We start from the raw sequence: 20019 nt of genomic DNA, 5'->3' as shown, positions 1-20019 counted from the left end.
CTGCTCTTTGGTAGATCATTCAATCACTTATGAAGATATCACATTTTATTTGTCCTATTAGATGAAATATGACCATATAATTTCTGGAATAAGATAAACAGTAGTTAAGCTTTTAGGGTATACACACACAGGATAATATTACTAATTATTTATTACTGATTGAGGATCTATGGTATGCTTAACATGGTACAAAATATAGAAGACAACCCCTCTGAGAAGTTTATGTTTTAAAAGACAGCAAAAACAGTTCAGACAGAAATACCAGATAGAAGTATACCTCTACCCCAATATAACGCGACCCGATATAACACGAATTTGGATATAACGCAGTAAAGCAGCACTCCGGGGGAGGAGGGGGGGGCTGTGCACTCTGGCGGATCAAAGCAAGTTCGATATAATGTGGTTTCACCTATAACACGGTAAGATTTTTTGGCTCCCGAGGAAAGCGTTATATTGAGGTAGAGGTATAATTCCCAAAGCAAGCATATTGGTAATATGCTTATATCTATCTATCTACTGGGAGGAAGGGATGGTGAAAGGGAGTTTATAGGTTGGAGGGTCGTCGGAATAGAGGACCACTGATTCTCGTCTGGGTAGGAGAAGGCTGAAGGAGATATTCTGTAGCAGCCACCTCCTCTCCTCCAGGAACAAAATTAGTGGCTCAAGCCATTTTGCCCCCTGACTCCTTCTCTCCTCCAGGTAAACAAGCATCAGAATTACGTGGTTTGTTCATTGGACCTGCAGAATTATATTGGTGAATAAGACTCTTTTGGTACATACTCTGTTTAGTATCATGTACAATTGATAACACTCTCCCTCCTGCAGGGTTCTCATCAAACTAAGCAAATAATAAAAAGCAAGGTCAGGTGTTAAACAAAGTTTCCCCAATAAGATTACTCTTCATAAAAGAAGTGTGTTTTAAGGAATGATTATAAAGTTTAACAGAAGGCTGCACAAACATTAGAGGGGGAAAAGATACATTTGGGGCATATGGCAGGTGGCTTGAGACAAGTTAGATATCAGGGGCCTGTTTCTCAGTTTTGGTGGAAGAAACATCTGGGGGCCTACCTGGTCCCTACAGTAAAATACAGCAGCTTCAGTCTTGCTTTAACTTAGGCCACATTTACACAAAGACATTGCATCTATTTAACAAAACTGGTTTCTAGATTTATTTAGTTAGGTCAGTGCAACCTCCTTGTGTAAACTTTTAAATGAGTTTTTAATTCAGTAAAAAGCCAGTGTAAGGATGTCCATTGATTTAGAAATAATTTTAGTGAAGTTGGTGCAATTTCTATGTGTAGACTGGTGCTTACCCTTGGCTGCTTATGCCATGGCCCCAAGTGACCAGCAGCCAAGAATAGCTTAATCACTATAGCTAAGCTCTGTCTGAGGTGGAAAGCTATTATGGTGGCACTGCATCACACAGATATTCCTCCTAAGCCAGGGGGACTCTTGGGTGCCTGGATCACCAGCTTTATCAAACTTTACAAGTTGGGATATCTGCTATATGTAGGAGTTTAGTGTGGTTGTTTTGTCTAATGTGGCATGGAGCAGGTCCTCAAGGAATCAATTTTGAAGCACTTAGAGGAGAGGAAAGTGATCAGGAACAATCAGCATAGATTCACCAAGGGCAAGTCATGCCTGACTAACCTAATTGCCTTCTATGATGAGATAACTGGCTCCATGGATTAGGGGAAAGCAGTGGATGTATTATTCCTTGACTTTAGCAAAGCTTTTGATATGGTCTCCCACAGTATTCTTGCTGGCAAGTTAAAGAAGTATGGGCTGGATGAATGGACTATAAGCAGAAGTGAAAGTAAGCCGGTACGGTCCAGCATACCAGCAAGAGCAGGTATGCCGTGCCGGGCTGGAGCGGCTTCTCTGACTGTGATTTAAAGGGCCCAGGACTCCAGCTGCTGCGGGGAGCCCCGGACCCTTTAAATCACCACCGGAGCCTTGCCACCGCTACCCCGGCCCTAGCCCGAGCCCTGCCGCCCCAGGGTAGAGGCAGCAGAGCTCCCGCGGTGATTTAAAGGGCCCGGAGCTCCGCAGTGGCCGGAGTCCTGGGCCCTTTAATTCACCCCTGAGCCCCGGGGCTCCCAGCCGCCTCTGCAACTGGTAGCTCCGGGGTGGTTTAATGGTCCTGGGACTCCTAGCCACAGCCAGAGCTCCAGGGCCTTTAAATCTTGAAAGGCCCCGCCTCTTCCGATTGAGGCCATGCCTCTTCCGATTGAGGCCACGCCCGCTCAGGACTACGGCATACTGGTAAATCCTTTAAGTTACTTTCACCCCTGACTATAAGGTGGATAGAAAGCTGGCTAGATCATCAGGCTCAGTGGGTAGTGATCAATGGCTCTATATCTAGTTGGTAGCTGGTATCAAGCGGAGTGGCCCAAGGGTCAGTCCTGGGGCCAGTTTTGTTCAATATCTTCATTAATGATCTGGACGATGGCGTGGACTGCACCCTCAGCAAGTTTGCAGATGACACTAAACTGGGAGGAGTGGTAGATACGCTGAAGGGTAGGGATAGGACACAGAGGGACCTAGACAAATTAGAGGATTGGGCCAAAAGAAACCTGATGAGGTTCAACAAGGACAAGTGCAGAGTCCTGCACTTAGGATGGAAGAATCCCATGCATTGCTACAGACTAGGAACCAAATGGCTAGGCAGCAGTTCTGCAGAAAAGGACCTAGGGGTTACAGTTGTCGAGAAGCTGAATATGAGTCAACAGTGTGCCCTTGCTGCATTTTGGGCTGTATAAGTAGGGGCATTGCCAGCAGATAGAGGGACGTGATAATTCCCCTCTATTCTGCATTGGGGAGGCCTCATCTGGAGTACTGTGTCCAGTTTTGGGCCCCACACTACAAGAAGGATGTGGAAAAATTGGAAAGAGTCCAGCGGAGGGCAACAAAAATGATTAGGCGGCTGGAGCACATGACTTATGAGGAGAGGCTGAGGGAACTGGGATGTTTAGTCTGCAGAAGAGAAGATTGAGGGGGGAATTGATAGCTGCTTTCAAATACCTGGGCAGAGATCCTGGAACAATTTTTATAGTAGGGGTGCTGAAAGTGGAAACCATGTATTTGGTTGTAACTACTACTTTAAGCCAAGGGGTGCTGCCACACCCCCAGTTCCAGCACCCCTGATTCTGGAATGCAGTGAGGGGGCTGTGTCACCCTTGCCCTGTAAGTTGGGGTGCCTCAAAAGGCTTTGCTGCTGTTACTCCCAACCTGGGCTTCTCACAAACATTCAAACAGCATGCAGGTCACACCCTGAGTGTCTGTGTACAGCCAAGGCCCTGGTCCAGCAACCCTGACCCAGGGCCGGCACAAGGCACCAGCTTAACAAGCAGGGGCTTGGGGCGGCCAAGGGAGACGGGCGGCATGTGCGGCAATTCAGGGGCGGCAGGTCCCTCACTCCCTCTAGGAGCGAAGGACCTGCTGCCGCCGTTCGCGGCTTTTTTTTTTTCCTAATTGCCGCTGCCGGTCGCGATTGCTTTTTTTTTTTTTTTTGCTTGGGGCGGCAGAAATGCTGGAGCCGGCCCTGCCCTGACCCCAGCAGCATGTCAGCAAACACCTGCCACACTTTGGTAGCCTTGGTTATTACTTGCAGGGTGACCTCCAACACACTCTCAGTCCTGGATTTTCCCCTAAAAACGTGTGTTCTGCACTGTCTAGCCATCTCCTGGACAGTCCAAATATATTAGGTCTGTTGCCCTGTAAGGGGATCAACACACAACAGTCTGCTGCTTTAAATGAAGTTAACCGAACAATTCACAATACCAGATTATTTTAATTAAAGAATAAAAGAACTTTAGTTAACTATAGATAGTTTTTGAATACAAGTAATGAGGCATTAAGGTTAGAAACACCACAAGAAAAATAAAAATGAAACCCTTTCTAAACTTAACAGACTAGATTTGATTCAAGGTGAAATTCCTTAACACGTTTCCAGTAACATTCCTGACCAAAATCTCAGGCCAGGATAGACTCCCAAAATCCAACAGCTGTTTCTTTTGTCTTTTAGGTGAAAAGAGAGAGATGGACAGGGCGAGATACAATGGGCTGTTTTGCCCCTCACTTTTATAATTCAGGTTTCAGAGTAGCAGCCGTGTTAGTCTGTATCCGCAAAAAGAACAGGAGTACTTGTGGCATCCGAAGAAGTGGGCTGTAGTCCACGAAAGCTTATGCTCTAATAAATTTGTTAGTCGCTAAGGTGCCACAAGTACTCCTGTTCTTTTTATAATTCAGTCACCCTTTGAAATGCATTTTCTGGAGAGTGACCCCTAGATAAAGTTCTTTCCAGCTGAGAGCAAGGAGGCATGGCATCTAATGGGGGAGAAGTTTCATGCTAAGATGCAGATCTGTTTATTCCTTTCACTCTTCCTTGTCAAAGAATGGCTACTTGATAGGTGACGGCCCATCAGTTTTGATGTCCCCTGGCTAGAGGTGTCAACTTGTCCTTTGTCTTTGAAAAACAGATTTATCCACTCCACAGACTTGTCCGGTAAACATACTTCAGTCATGATTTCAGCATATGTTCATAACTTTACATATAATATTGTTACATACACTTCACCATGATATTACTGACCAGCAAATGATACCTTACAAGGCATATTTTATACATTACAATAGTGTGTAGGGTGTGAATACAGAGGTCCATTCTGTCACAGTGGGTTTAGTATACTTGTGGCAGCTCACTATGGTTGTTTGTGGTGTGCAAGCATTAATGTGGTTGTGATATGTGTGCCATGGTTGTGTTGTGTGGAAATTGATGCTGATACAGGTCTCAATATGTTACGTCAGGATATTGTGTGTAGTGAAAGTGCTCACTAGCCTGTTGGAGGTGCATAGGGGGCTCATTGTGTTTACGTTGTGTGGGGAGGTTCAGTGTTATGGGTTGTGTGTGTGTGCAAGAATGGGCCAATGATGGGGTTTGGTGTGTTGTGTAGCCATTGTGGAGTGTGTGTGCAGGGAACTTGGTGAGTTGTGGTTGTGTTGTTGCATGGTTTAGTTGTTATGGGATTTGGTATGCTTAGTTGTAAGGGTCTCAGTGTGGTGCTGAGGTAGTGGCCACCCTGGTTGTGGGTCCCCTGTGATTCTGTTGTGTAGGGGTCACTGTGGTTGCGATGGGCTTGGTATGGATGTGTTGTGCAGGAGTCACTGTGGTTGTGAGGGGTGTGGGGTGGTTTTGTTGTACAGTGCTGGGCTCAGGGTGGTTATTTTTGGGGGGATGTCACTGGTTGCGAGGGGCTCGGGTGGTGGTGGACTTGGCGTGATTGTGTTGTGCGGGGGTCACCGTGGTTGTGAGGAACTCTTGTGCTATTCGGTGTTGGGCAGGGGTTGCTGCGGTTGGGAAGGATTTGAGGGGCCGGAGCGTCGTGCCGTCCCGGTGGGAGCGGACCAGGTGCCCTCTCTTTCGGGCCTGCCCGGTGGCGGTTTCCGGGGGCGGGGATCGGTGCTGCACGGGCCAGGCCGGCTCTCGGCTGCACACGCGGCGGGAAGGAGAGGAGCTGCCGGGCCATGCAGGCGGAGCGCGGTGGAGGCGGCGGCCGGCCCCGGCGGGGAGGCTGCAGGCAGGGCAGGAGGAGGCCCGGCGGCGGGGACAGAGCAGCGGAAGGCGGCGGGGACGGGCCCAGCCGGGGAGGCGGGGGCCGCGGAAGAGGCGGTGTTCATGGGCACGGAGGAGGCGGGGGCCGAGGCAGGCGAGACCCTCGGGGCAGGGGGGCAGCGTCTCCCCTCCCTGCTCGCTACCACAGGCGGGTAAGAGGGAGCAGATACCGCGGCACGCGCCCTCCCTAGTCCGCCCCGGTAACGGGCTGCTGCAGCTACCACAGCAGGCAAAGGCCCCGCTCGTCCCCGCTTGCTGCTCCCTTCCCAGGACGCGCCCTCCTCGTTGACTAGACGCCGCTGGGCCCCCAGCTGCAGGCTGGGTTGGAGGGGCGTCCTGCAGGAGGGGAGGCGTAGCACCCCCCTCTCCCTTGCAGTGCTGGGTCTGAAAATTACCCCGGAGGTGGTCGCGAGCCGAGCCCGGGGTTGGACTCCCCCGAGCGTGTTTTGTGAGACTCCGGGGAGGGGACACACTGTGCACCGCTTGAAATGCAGATTTGGATTTCGTGGCGTGAATCCATCTCTAGCGTGACGCTGAAAAGTGCCTTTTTCAAGAACACGTTTGTTTGGCAAAGTGGGAGGAGGGAGGCACCAACTACTGGCACCAGTGATTAGCTGCAGAAGCTGAGAGGACATTGTGCCCTCCCCGGCATATCGCACGTCACCCACCCCTTTGACGTAAATTCTGCTTATGACGTTGTGCTGTAATTTTGGGATCAATGGTTCAGTATTTCTGGTTCTTATACTGTGGTTCTTCATTATGCTGTCTGGTTAATCTCCCAATTAAATTGTGAGTGAGCCCCTGACTACACTAAGCAACAAAGAGTCCTGTGGCACCTTTAAGACTAACAGATGTATTGGAGCATAAGCTTTCGTGGATGAATGCCCACTTCCTCAGATGCATGCCTGACTACACTAGTATTCTGGTACCATGGGGAGAAAGGTGTAGATTACACTCTGAGCCCTAGATGATGTGATGATTTAAAATGTTGGTGTCAGCTGGTGTATCCCACCATTGCTAAGGGCTCCCACCATTGCTAATGCTAGTATATGCTTATGCTGGTATATGGCCTTAACCCCAGTCCTGCAATGTAATGCACAAATGGATCCTTGTGCAGATTCAGGGCCTTAAAGTATAAAACGAAATTCTTGGTTGGTGCCATTACTTAAAATGTATTCACTAATAATTTAATTTGTATACAATATAAACTTCCATGGTGATACATACATAAAAATGACTGGACTGTCTATTTTGAATATTAAGTTTTGTTTTCAACCCTGGGGCATACAAATGCAGGTGGAATAAAAGCACTGTGCAACACCTGCAATAATTGAGAAAACCAATAGCTTTTGCTTATTTTGTGCTGGATCCTGCAAGAGTACAGACAAGATGAAACAGGAAGTAAAGTCCTAAAGCATTTGGCATCTACTGCAGAGAATATAATAAAGATAACTGTCCCATGATAGGGCTTGTCTACAGGGGAAAGCGCTTGCAAAATTTATTTAATTCAGTTAGTTGAAGCTATTTGTGTGTGGGAGGTGTGTGAGCGCCTGCATGTGTGTGGCCTTTAAATAACAGTTTCAACCTTTGTATTATTTCTTTTTGTATCTGGATATTTTTGTATATATTCCAGTATTGTTGATTATTTACAGACAGTTTTTCTAACTTTAAAGGGAAACAGTCAACCTAAAATCACATTTCTTTTGTATGAATTTTTTAACCTGATATTTTTGGAAGTAGCCCCCAAAGGTTTACTATAACTAAGAGAACAGAGAGAGTTTTTTAGTTCCCTATTTTCTCAGTTTGTTTACTTTGTGCATTTGACAATACTTTCACTATTTTATTGATAGTTATACTTTGTATCAAGTGCACTAGCATGATGACATCACCCTTATCCATGGCCGAGAATATAGTGAACAGTGTCTTTAAGAGCCCAGTAATCCTCATTTTCTTCCCTAGGCTCTTTAAGAGAGTGTTTAACAATAAGGCATGGTCTACACTTAAAAATTAGATTGACCTTGCTATGTCACTCAGGGCTGTGAAAAATTTCACGCTTTGAGTGCCAGTTAAGTTGACTGAACCCCAGGTGCAGACACAGCTAGGTTGATGGAATGATTCTTCCATCGACCTAGCTACCACCTTTTGGAGAGATGAATTAACTACATGGATTGAAAAACTCCTTCCATCAATGGAGGAAGCGTCTCCACTACCGTGCTGTGGTGGCACAGCGCTGTAGCTGTGGCCTAAGGCTTTGTCTTCAGTAGAGAAATTCAATGTTAAGCGTGGTGTGCTCTCCTAACACACCTTATATTTGCTCACAAAAGTACTCCCAATGGTGTATGTGTGCAACAACTGTAGTTTGGATTAGACTTACTTCCAGCAAGACTAACCACTGTCAGTATTCTCTATGTTGTTCTGTTACGTCAGTGCCAGTCGGACTGAGATGGATTGTATGATAGCACCAACAGCGCAAACAGTGCTCCCAGAGCTATCCCATAATTTCCCTGCCCATGTGCTTGGAACTGGCAGTTCCCCTTTGGGTACTTTGAAGACCTCGAACCAGGCCATCCCCGATCCTTCAACCAGCTCCTGTAGCTCCCTGGGACCTGTGGGGAGGGAAGATCTTGTCCTGTTGGCTCTTAGTTTGCTAGAATCCACAGAAGTACTAGGAATATCTGCCTCCTCCAATCCCTTCTGCTCCTACCAGGTCACTCTAAATGCTCCTTGGGGCCCATGGAGGAGCCCTGGGGAGAGAAGACTATACTCTCCATCCCAACCAACCTGGTCCTGGTCAGGCATTTTGGGAGAGTTTTCCTGTTCGGATTAGAACCATTTTAATGTGGTAGATCTTGAACCTGAACTACCTGATGTTCCTTAAAAATAATTTCAGACCTGTATTCTTACACAGAGTTTAAAAATACATCACAAAGTCAGAATATAAATCCCTTGCTTAGAAAACTATTGAGGGTAAGCTATTTGATATTTGAATCCCTTCTTGCTGTTGGCATTTCAGTCTCTAATATGGAAGTCTCTGTTGTATTATGCCTGCAATTATGGTAAACCTAGGTGAGATCTATTAAGATTATGTCAAATTAAATTAAAGTCCGATTTTTTTGGTCTGCTCAGCCTACTTCCAGGCAGATGAGAGATGAAATGCAAATAAAATTACAGGAAAACAGAGACCAATAATTCAGTAAACCTATAATAAAGTACACTTTTATGAACAAAATTGTTTCATATACTGAGAAACATGTAAAATCTGCTTTTCTAGCAATTAGCATGCAGCATTTAATCACTTGTATATTATCAGTAATGTCATTAGTCAGCTGGATTGACTTGAAAACTGTTATTTAGTCACAATGTTATATGCTTTTAACATCTTAATTATTAGAAGATGGAGAACATTAAGCCGCTAGAGTCCTTGCCCTCACTTAATGTGTATATAACCAGCTGTGCCACTTTTGAATTCTACAAAGGCCCACTAATTCTGTCAAGGTCCAAAATTCAGTTTCCCATTCTGTGGTGGATATTAGCACATTGAAGGGGATAACAAACATTCACAGACTGCTAATTGTCATGAATATTGGAGCCATTCATACAGTCTGATCTGCATGGCTTGAAAGCTGTACCTCCGAAGGCCTAATGACAACAAACATGAAATAGGAGGCAAAGTCCTAAAGCTTTTTGACATCTACTGCAGAGTATATAACAAAGATAACTGCCCCCCGATAGGGTTTGTCTACAGGGGAAAGTGCTTGCAAAATAAGGAAGAATGTGAATTTCAACGCAACAGCTATTCTATACTAATCCCCCATGTGGACAGTCTTGTTCTGCTTATTTATGTGGGGACACTCAGGAAACTTAAGGTGAATCAAGTAAAGGAGTGGCGTCAATAAAGTTAAAGTGCAACTTCACTCCTGAATGAGAGCAGCCACATGGAGGTTTAAGAGGCTTTAACTTACGAGCACTGATGTCACACTATTAGTAGATTCATCTTAAGTTTCCTGAGTGACCCTGTGTAGACAGGCTTTAAGGTTCTCTTTGCTCAGAATGAGTGTCTACAAGGGGAACTATTGTGAAATAGCTGATTCTGGGCTATTTCCCCATGTAAGCAAGTCCTTAATCTGTAATGTAAATCTCTAATGCTGTTTTGTAATAATATTTTCCTGTCTGAAATGCAAACAAAAACCATTTTAAAACACTGATGCCCCACACTGTTTCAGTCATTGATTAGGCATGGTTAGTCTCAGGGCTTGTCTACATGGGGACATTCAGGAAACTTAAGACCAATTAACATATGATGTGAAGTTAATGCACATAAAGCACATTAAACCTCTCTGTGGATGCTCTAATTCAGAAGTAAAGTGGCCTAAGGGCTTGTTTACACTTGAAAGTGAGGGCTTGTCTACACTTACATTTTATAGCGCTGTAACTTGCTGGCTCAGGGTTGTGAAAAATCACCCCCCGGAGCACAGCAAGTCTGAGCGCTTTAAAGCACTAGTATAGGCAGGCTCCGAGCACTGGGAGCTGCACTCCCAGTGCTTGGAGCTAATCCCCTCATGGAGGTGGATTACTAGGAGCGCTGAGAGAGCTCTCTCCCAGCGCTCACGCGTGACCACACTCGCATTTCAAAGCGCTGCGGTGGGAGCATTCCCGCGGCAGCACTTTGAAGTTTCCAGGGTAGACATACCCTTAGGCCTTGTCTACACTGCCACTTTACAGCACTGCAACTTTCTTGCTCGGGGAGGGTTGGGGGTGAAAAAACACCCTCCTGAGCGCTGCAAGTTTCAGTGCTGTAAAGTGGCAGTGTAGATAATGTTACAGCGCAGGGAGCTATTCCCCCCGCAGAGGTGGTTTTATTACAGCGCTGGGAGACCTTGGTTTTATTACAGTGCTGGAACCGTGACTACACAGTCACATTAAAGCGCTGCCACATACCCTTATTCTGGAATAAGTATCTACACATGGAGTTATTCAGGATTAGGGTTTTGGTTTTTTTTAAGACAAATCCTTAGTTTGCTGTGGTTTAATCCTCTAAATGAGAGCATCCACACAGGATTTTAATGCACTTTAATTTGTGTAATAAATAGCAGTGTCTATACTGGGGTTTTTTCCACACCCCTGACAAACACAGCTATGCCAACATAACTTTTAAATGTAGATCAAGTCTCAGTGTAGGTTGACCCACAACAGATGTTTTGTGTTAGTTACTAGTAAATCTCTGTACCAAAAGCAACTGAGGCTTTGTCTAGACGTAAAGTTTAAATCGACATAGCTACATTGGTCAGGGGTGTGAAAAATCCACAAGCCTGACCGATGTAGCTGTGCCAGCTTAACCCCAAGTGTAGATGCAGTTAAGTTGGTTGAAGAATGCTTCCATTACTCTAGCTACTGTTGTTGGGGGAGGTGGTATTCTGACACTGATGGAAAAACCCCTTCCATTCGTGTAGGCTTCAGCCATACTAGAGGGTTATGCCAACACAGTTAGAGTGACAGAGCCATGCTGGTATAGTCTCCTATGTGTAGACATGGTATTAGAATGGAAACATTTTAACTTTTGAGCTCTGGAGTTCAGGATTCTGCTTTTCCCTTGGAAGCTTTGATGGTATCAGAGGCATCAGAGAAGCGTGTTTTTTGTCCAGGCTTGCAAGAGAAACTTACAACTTGAACTCTAGGATAGTAAAGGAGAAAATAACTTTAAAATATTTAGTTTTAAAATACAAATGTATTTTGTTAATTTTGTGTCTAAATATATTTTATGTTACTGATTTACATCTCAAACATTTTTGTGTTTTTAAGTATTTTGATCTGTTTTTCTTTTGCTTTCTTTTTAAAAAATCTGATTTATGTATTATCAGTGCACCTCTCTGAAGTATCTGGAACTTTATTAAGGGATTGACACAATTGCTGTGTCATTCTTTTAGAAAATAAGCCTAGAATCACTCAGGTTAGAACACTATGAGAAACAGTGTGACTAATGTCTGACATTCTTCCTTGGGGAGGGGGAAAAAAGGAGACTGACAACCAAATGGTGTTACCTTTGACCAGGATGCGCTTTATTTTAATTGGCCCACAGACTGAATTTTCCCAGTTCTCCACCACAATGTGATACACCTCTACCTTGATATAATGCTGTCCTTGGGAGCCAAAAAATCTTACCGCGTTATAGGTGAAACCGCGTTATATCGAACTTGCTTTGATCCACCGGAGTGCGCAGCCCCGCTCCCCCCGGAACACTGCTTTACAGTTTTATTGGGCTGCATTATATTGGGGTAGAAGTGTATATGAGAGAACCAAGCTCTGGGGCAGTTGGTTTGCCAAATGTCATATTTCATTGCAGGTGTGGGTCATATTGGATAATTCTATGTTGCTTGCTCTATTAAACCATCTAATTTATGTTAAAAAAAAATGGAACACATTTGCAGTTACTTTTTTCTTTGTTTGTAGATTAGACATTATAGTATATCAAGTACTAATTTTTCTATGAACCCAACATAATATTTGTCTCCATTTTTATCCTGTATAATTCCTTTATCTTAATATTCTAGACAGTTTTGTATTTTATTCCATGTTCTACCATGAAGTTTTTCTACTTTTATCTTTGTCATAGTCTGCCTATACAGAAAAAAGCAAATCCTTTCTGAAACTCTGAATAAATGATATAAAGTTTTCTTTTGATAATTATCTTGACTGGATGCTCCTCAGGCACCCTCAAAATTGCTTTAGGGCTTGCCTTCTAATTCTGTATTTTTTGTCATTACATTTGTAACATAAGGTAGTGTGCTCTCTAACTTCCATATATTTTTCTCACTGCTGAGTGAACCATTAGATATGTTTTGTGAAGCCTGCTGCTTCAGTGTAGCTGGAAGTATCTGGTCTGTTGTGACTTTTCTGGCAGCTAGGGAGGTCAGAGTGCATTTTTTATGTTCTGAATGGTGGAAGCTGAATGGATAGATCTGTTGCTTGCTTTCTTACTCCCTTTCCTGTGGTTAGCCTCTTGATGGCATCAAATTCACTTCAGTCTCAAACTGGAACTTCATTATCTCTGTGTATTTTATTTAAAGATATAACGCTGGTCTAAATTAATATCTAATGTTATCAGCCTAAGGTAAATTCTGTCTAGTCAATAAAACTTGACTTGAACCTTTTGTAGCTTGATCAATGCTATTGCTTCACTAATCTTGCAGTCATTGTGAACAGGAGGTGGAGGGTGGCATATGATATATTTTGCTCTTGGAGTCTTTGTAGTAGCCAAAAGGACTGCTCACACAAATAGGACTGCAGAATTGGGTCCATATTAAGTGATGCTTCTATTCAGCAAAAACTCTCAACAGGAATCTAAAATATATATACATAAAGTCAGTGGAAGTTGTGCCTGAGTAAGAAATATTGAATAGTTCCCTTCAATATTAATTAAAGAATTTACAAATCATAAAATCGATTTTTATATTAATTTCTGTCTGCAGCATTGCAACTAATCAGATTACTACTTTGTCACACTTACAGGGCTAACTGCACCTTTGTCCCCTTGCTAGGTGTCTCTGAGTGCACTCCATCAGGTATCAGGCCTTGTGCCTTTACATTGGGCCATTGGCTACAGATGTTCTTGGTAAGCGAGTCTACTAGCTTTGGCACCTATGGTTCTTTCCTTTGGGAGCCTATGACCAGTCATATAGTGACCAAACAGCCTTCTTAAAAGAAAAGTTTTGTTTAATGTTAACAGCTGGAACAAAGCATTTAGAGATAAAGGATTTTAAAACACACATCTATCTTACCTATAGACTTATCTTCAGGGGACGCTAATCTAGGCAGGTGTAAATTCTTACCTCTGTCAGTCTGAATGGCTCCCCCAAAACAGCCTCCCTCCAGAAAGAGAATCTCTCTTTATTCAGCCAGAGATGTCTTGTCATTTTCTGTTCCTGTTTTTTCCCCTGCTTGTCCACACCAATTTGGTAGGCTGCATAGGAAATTGAGCCAGTCTCCTCAGAGTGAATGGCTCTGCTATTGTCCTGTAATAGCCCTCAAGCATTTACCATAGATGGCTTATCTTAAGTCATTGTTTTCCCATTCTGCTTATTTTCCCAACAACCCTTAACCCAATATAGTCTTACGGTGAACATCCCAATAACCATGTCAACATACAATATTAATAAATTATTACAGAACTGCTGTAAATCCATCACATAGTGTCTTTTTCTAATCCAAGTAAGAAAAGTTATTCCGTCCCCCTCCCCCTTTTTACATCTTTGGTTCTGTCTTTGCACTTCTACTATCTTGCTTCTGCTGTTCTGAACAGTTTTGTCTCTGTATTTCTCCCAGGATGTCTTTGGTAGTTTCTTTAATTTATAAGCAGATATGCTTAGAGGTCATCCTGAAATTCTGGGAACTTTTAAAGGTGTCCTCATTTAAGTTGCCTATATTTTTAACTCTAAAAGAGGGAAAATTATTTTAAAGGATTTTATATAAACCATTAACGCTCTTCAGTTTATATTATAAAGGGGGGGGCATTATTTGGAAGAAACTGTATATTGATAATTGTTTTAAGTATTTTAGAGAACTTAATTCCAAGACTTCTTACAAGAACTTAACAACACATTTTGTTAGAAAAAATAAGTATAAGTTGAGAAAGAATAGAATTAAAGGTCAGAGAATTTGCCATTATACCATTTTTCTGTACTACTCAGCTTAAAATACAGCATTTTGACTGCCAAGGAAACAGCATTAGTCATGAACAGCAGGTGGGGTAGGTAGTCTAACCTTTCTGTTTTGTGCTGATCATATCCTGTATTTGTGTGCATGACTGCCTTAGTTAATCAGAAATAGATGATAGTTGACCATTTAAAATAAATAGTGTAAGGTAAGTGCTTCAAAACATAAAAACAATGTGGGAATATATTTCTCATCTCACTTTGTGGTATTTTCCATAGTGTGCAACAGACCAAAATTTGAATGTTCATCTTCAGTTGGATTCTTAGGGACTGTAGCTGCAATCCTTACCACAGGAAAAACTCAGTAGAAATATTACCTGTACCAAGGACCAGGGAAAACTTGCTTGCCTTATTCACGTGTAGTCATCCCCAGTGAAGTCCATGGAACTATTCACGTAAGTCAAATGGGATTCTGTCAGTAGTCATGCTAAGGGAACAGAAGACTAACTTTGTAAAATGGTTAGCAAAAGTTATACGTTCTGGTGGTTCAGAAATCTTTATCCCAGAATATTCTAATTTGTCTAAAAATCAGTCTTATTTTTCATCATGGGAATTTTAAGTGGGTTCATAGTTCTGTGTAAATGGACTGCTAATGTGAAATTGCTTCCATTTCCTATTTCCTCACAAAAGTAAATGAGTGATGGGAACAGTATTATTGCTTTTCAGCCCTACATAATCTAATCATGTTGTTCTTTAGTAGTCCTTAATAGGACCCCATGACAAATACTGGAATGAATATTTCTGACTGTTTTAAAAACAGCAAAGTAATTCATACCTGTATAAATCTGTCTTATGGAATGAGGGGCTCCCAGTTTTTCCCCTCCACTTTTATGTATGGTATTCCTTTGCATTTGTATTTGTATCTGTCTTCTTCTTTATTGCTTTAAAAATGCCACCTGGTATAAGAATGAGGCTTCAATGTTTCTGTTGGTAGACCACAATAACAGAACCTTGCCAGTGAAATCGGTAAATTCAGTGGAGTGTGTGAGAACCTTGCCTCAAGGTTACTACAGTTCTGCTTCTATTCCTGCCTTTCCCCAGAGGATAGCTATAGAAAGATTCTCTTTAACCCTGGGGTGGCCAGACTTTTTTGACTTGTAGAATTGCACAGGGATGAGAGATTGAGATTCTAGGTCACAACTGTCCCTGGGCTACTTCTCTTAAGTTGCCAACATGTTGCATTGCTTTAAGCTTATTCTTATTGCCTGAACATTGTAGCTTTACCCATATTCTCTTTTGGGGATGTACCACTCAGTTACTGCTGCTTTGTGTTCTTCAACTTATTCCTGTCCCTATTAATTCATAGCAACAATGGGAACTTGTGGAAGTAACTGAAACTGAAGTGATATTATACTCCCTTTTTCTTTCTCCTTAACAGCAATCTTTAGCAAGAGTGCAAAAAATAAATGGCCCCTAAGAGGTGGATTAAAAATGAGTACATAGAAGTACAATTGTTAGAACTGTGGTCCATAAAGAAAGTTTTAGCTTGGGGCTCTGATCCTCAAATGGATCTATGTGGGCAGCATCTTACACGTGAGCGATGCCCTGTTGACTTCTTCGAATGATTACAAGAGGCTGTTCATACAGAATCAGTTGCAGGATCAGGGCCTAATTGTGCAACAATTTTGATAGGATAGGATTGTGAGACTTTCTGTGGACAGATGGCAGTGCAAAATGGTGTTTTGTCAAGGCATTTCTAGTACATTCATCACTAATGTATCACAGCACCAATAAGCTTACATAAAGAATGTATTCTCTACCTTTCCCCCATTTTACTCCAAGTTCAGTGTGTGTGGATTGTAAAAGTATTTTAATTATATTTTTAGTTTTTTGACTTCAGGGAAATGGTGCTGAGTCACTCTTTAGCTTTGTAATGAACTCAGTCTTGCAAAGAGTTCAGTTTTGAACACGATGCTGAAATGAACGGGGAGCCAGATAGAACTGTGGTCTTAAAAAGCATATGTGAAGTAGCCACTCCTCAAAGATAAATATTTTTATTTTTATTTTTTTTATTTTTAGCTAAATCAAGTTACCAAATTTCTTTTTAAATGCAGAGGTACTTTTTGTTTGCGCACATAGAAAGGCATTTGAATACATCTCTGTACTTTTTTGTCCTTGAATAGCTGAAAAACCACTGAACTAAAATGTTGGTTTGCTGATTCTGTATTTACTGTATTTAGTTTAAGAATAATGATATAGCTGTTTTATAAACACTGGAGATATTATGGTGTATAGTGGAATTGGTCACACCACCACTTAACAATAGTATTGCAAATATTCCTCTAGAATACATTGAGCCAGTTTTGACAAATGCCCAAGATAGATGGGAACCATCCAGATCATCCTCTAGAGATTTAAACCAGTGGTTCTCAACTATTGTACTAGTGACCCCTTTCACATAGCAAGCCGCTGAGTGCGATCCCCCTCTTATAAATTAAAAACACTTGTTTATATATTTAGCCTCATTATAAATGCTGGAGGCAAAGCAGGGTTTGGGGTGGAGGCTGATAGTTCGCAACTCCCAATGTAATAACCTCGCAACCCCCTAAGGGGTCCTGACTCCCAGTTTGAGAACCCCTGATTTAAACAGATTTGGGAACTGGCCTAGCTTGCCAGTAACTTATTTTTCAGTCATTTCAGGTCATATTTTCTGTAGCTGCAGTGATTCTTCTTGGGTAAAAAGTTGAAAGTATAATAGAACCTCATAGTTACGAACACCTCGGGAATGGAGGTTGTTCATAACTCTGAACAAAATGTTATGGTTGTTCTTTCAAAAGTTTACAGCTGAACATTGTTTTAATAGAGCGTTGAAACTTTACTATGCAGAAGAAAAAATGCTGCTTTTCACTTAATTTAAATGAAACAAGCACAGAAATCGTTTCCTTACTTTATCAAATCTTTTTTTAAACTTCTCCCCCTTTTTTTTTAGTACTTTACTTTTAACACAGTAGTGTATTGCAGTGGTCTCCAAAGTGGGGTGTGCGTACCCTGGGGGGTGCGCAAGAGGATCCCTGGGGGTGCACAGCAGGAGGAGTGCTTTTTTTTTCTTCTTTGTCCAAGCAGCTTTTTTTTTTTTTTTTTTTTTTTGCTTTGGCAAAAATGGTAGAGCCGGTGCGGCAGGGGGTGCATGCTCAAAATTTTTTTACTGAAGTTTGGAGACCACTAGTGTATTGTATTTGCCTTTTTTTTTTTTTTTTTTAATGTCTCTGTTGCTGGCTGATTGCGTACTGATGGTTCCAAATAAGGTGTGTGGTTGATCAGTCAGTTTGTAGTTCTAGTGTTCATAACTCTGAGCTTCCATCGCTCTAAAACTTATTGGTTATAGTGGACCCCATCCTTCAGTTCGTATTCACATTACTAGTCCCATTTAAGTTCACCTGCTACAGGCATTTTTAAAATAGGGGAGGGGGAAAATAATCTCTCCCCCTTGAAGTCAGTGGGATGTCTCAAACGAGTAAAAACTCTAGGGTCAGGCTGAGTGTGTGTGTGTGTGTAAATGTTGAAGACCACTAATGTTTTGATAGAGCAAAAGATTTCAGGAAGATGAACTTTTTGTTTTCTTCCAACAGTCAAGTTGGGACTTGCTTCATAGTATCTCTTTCTCTATCTTTATATAGCGCATCACTTAGAACATACTTATTTAGAGAAGCTACGTTTTCTCCACTTTAGCACATTCTGGCTCTTGTGAGCCTAAAGTGATCAGTCCTGATGTCCAAAATTCATGAGGCAGTTTCCTGGACTTCATACAACTTTCAGAAATTCCCATACTGTATAACAAAGATTAAAAGCTTTCTGCCTGGTATCTGTCCTTTCAGCTGCCCTTTCTTCTAATTAAACTTCTTTTTTTGCTTTGGTAAATCTCTCTAAAGGTCACAGATGGAGCAAGCAAGTGGAGAGGATTACTCTTTGTTGCAGGGAGATATCTATATCTATATCTATATACCTTCATGAAAGAACCTCTCTCAAGGCATTTTTTACTTTCTGTAAAACTCATTTGCTTTTTCTTATTTCCCTCAGCTTGATAAAAGTCTGTAATGAGAGGAGAGATTGTGCTAGAAGAGAAAGATGTGGTGTTATGGGGGCTCAGTGGCCCATAAAAAGGGAAGTAAATTATTCCTGTTAATGAGAGGCAGTACTTAAAGGTCACTGAGGGAGCCTCACCCATGAATATCTGAAACTGTACAAATGCCAATAAGAAACGAATGTCAAATAACTATGAACACCCTCACCACCAATAATGCATTACTGCTCTTCCAAAAATATTTTCTTATCCACTTTTCAATTTTATAATTGTGGCATTAAATCTCTGTAGATTTAGTTCTCAACAGTACTGTTTGTTATTATTTTATCCTCATGCTAGTGCTACTATACAAATATGGTGACCAGACAGCAAGTGTGAAAAATTGGGATGGGGGTCGGGGGTAATAGAAACCTATATAAGAGAGAGACTCAAAAATCAGGACTGTCCCTATTAAATGGGGACATCTGGCCACCCTATATGCAAATGCAAATGAAAGGCAGTGCAAGGCACAGAGAAACAGCTTAAAGATAGAGAAAAGTCAGGATGTTTTGTCTACAGACCTAATAGACTTAGGCAAAGACTGAGAAGAACAAAGCACAAATGCAAGAGGAGGTGCAAACGCCCACGTTAACTTGTCTGAGGTGTCTGATAAAAATTGCAGTTGAATGACTTTTACAAATGGTTAGTTTCTAATGAATAATTAATGATTAATTGGAAGGGAAATGAGCTTATCTACACAATGTGAAACCCTGAAAGGAGGACATATAATGGAGGGTGGGTTAATGTCAGTGAGACAGCAAACTAGATTGATGGTTTCTCCAGAAGTGATTGTTTGATTTCTCACCCTATTGTATCCTTTGTCACTAAATGCAGACAACATAATTTATGATGCTGAAAAATTTTATCAAACAAGATGCACCATTTCTGGTTTCTATATCTCAGAATATATAGTAGGACTATTGTTATGTCTGCCAACCTACATTAGAAACAACATGTGGCTTACAGAATAGCTACCATTGATATTGCTTGTAAAAAGAAAAGCATTGGTGGGTGAGAACAGGGAGGCTATTCCAGGCATAGGAACAGCATGATACAACAACATGCAGCTGAGTGGGAATAGGAGATGGAGAGCAGTAAGGCAAAAGGACTTGATAGCACAGGGAAGATGGGTTGAGTAGGGAAAAATGAGCGCAGAGAGATAAGTTGGGTAAGATTGTGTTGGAATTTGTTGGAGAGTACAAAACACTTGATTTTAAGTAGTACAGGGATTCTTGGAGTGGTAGTGGAGTGCTCAGAGCAGGAAGGGTATGTTTGCAGTACACTTTGGGTAGGTTGAAGATAGGAGATAAAGTTGCAGAATGAGAGTTTAGAGAGCTAAGAGGGAGAAGGACTGAGTACCGAACTCTGAGAGACACAATATATAAGGGGAGTAGGCAACCTAACTACAGATGTCGCGGCCAAGCACTTTCTTTTGTGGCTGCATATCAGAATCCTTGAATATGCCACTGCAGCAGCCAGACACACTATACTATACTGCAAAAAGAAGAACAGGAGTACTTGTGGCACCTTAGAGACTAACAAATTTATTAGAGCATAAGCTTTCGTGGACTACAGCCCACTTCTTCGGATGCATCCGAAGAAGTGGGCTGTAGTCCACGAAAGCTTATGCTCTAATA

At 42.2% G+C, this 20019-nt stretch overlaps 2 protein-coding genes across 2 annotated transcripts in view; one reads left to right on the top strand and one right to left on the bottom strand.

Annotated features, from left to right (window-relative positions):
- The window catches only part of CHRM5 (cholinergic receptor muscarinic 5), an 81906-nt gene that overhangs the window by 4128 nt on the left and 57759 nt on the right, over nt 1–20019 (bottom strand). The window lies entirely within an intron of this gene.
- AVEN (apoptosis and caspase activation inhibitor) overlaps nt 5481–20019 on the top strand; it is a gene marked incomplete in the record, with an annotated part of 191622 nt that continues 177083 nt past the window's right edge. The window contains 1 exon segment of the mRNA XM_034768996.1: nt 5481–5766. Coding sequence (XP_034624887.1) covers nt 5527–5766 — 240 coding nt within the window.

This window comes from Trachemys scripta, chromosome 4 (genome assembly GCF_013100865.1).
Source record: "Trachemys scripta elegans isolate TJP31775 chromosome 4, CAS_Tse_1.0, whole genome shotgun sequence".
Taxonomy (NCBI): Eukaryota; Metazoa; Chordata; order Testudines; family Emydidae; genus Trachemys; species Trachemys scripta.
This window is presented reverse-complemented; position numbering and strand designations above follow the sequence as displayed.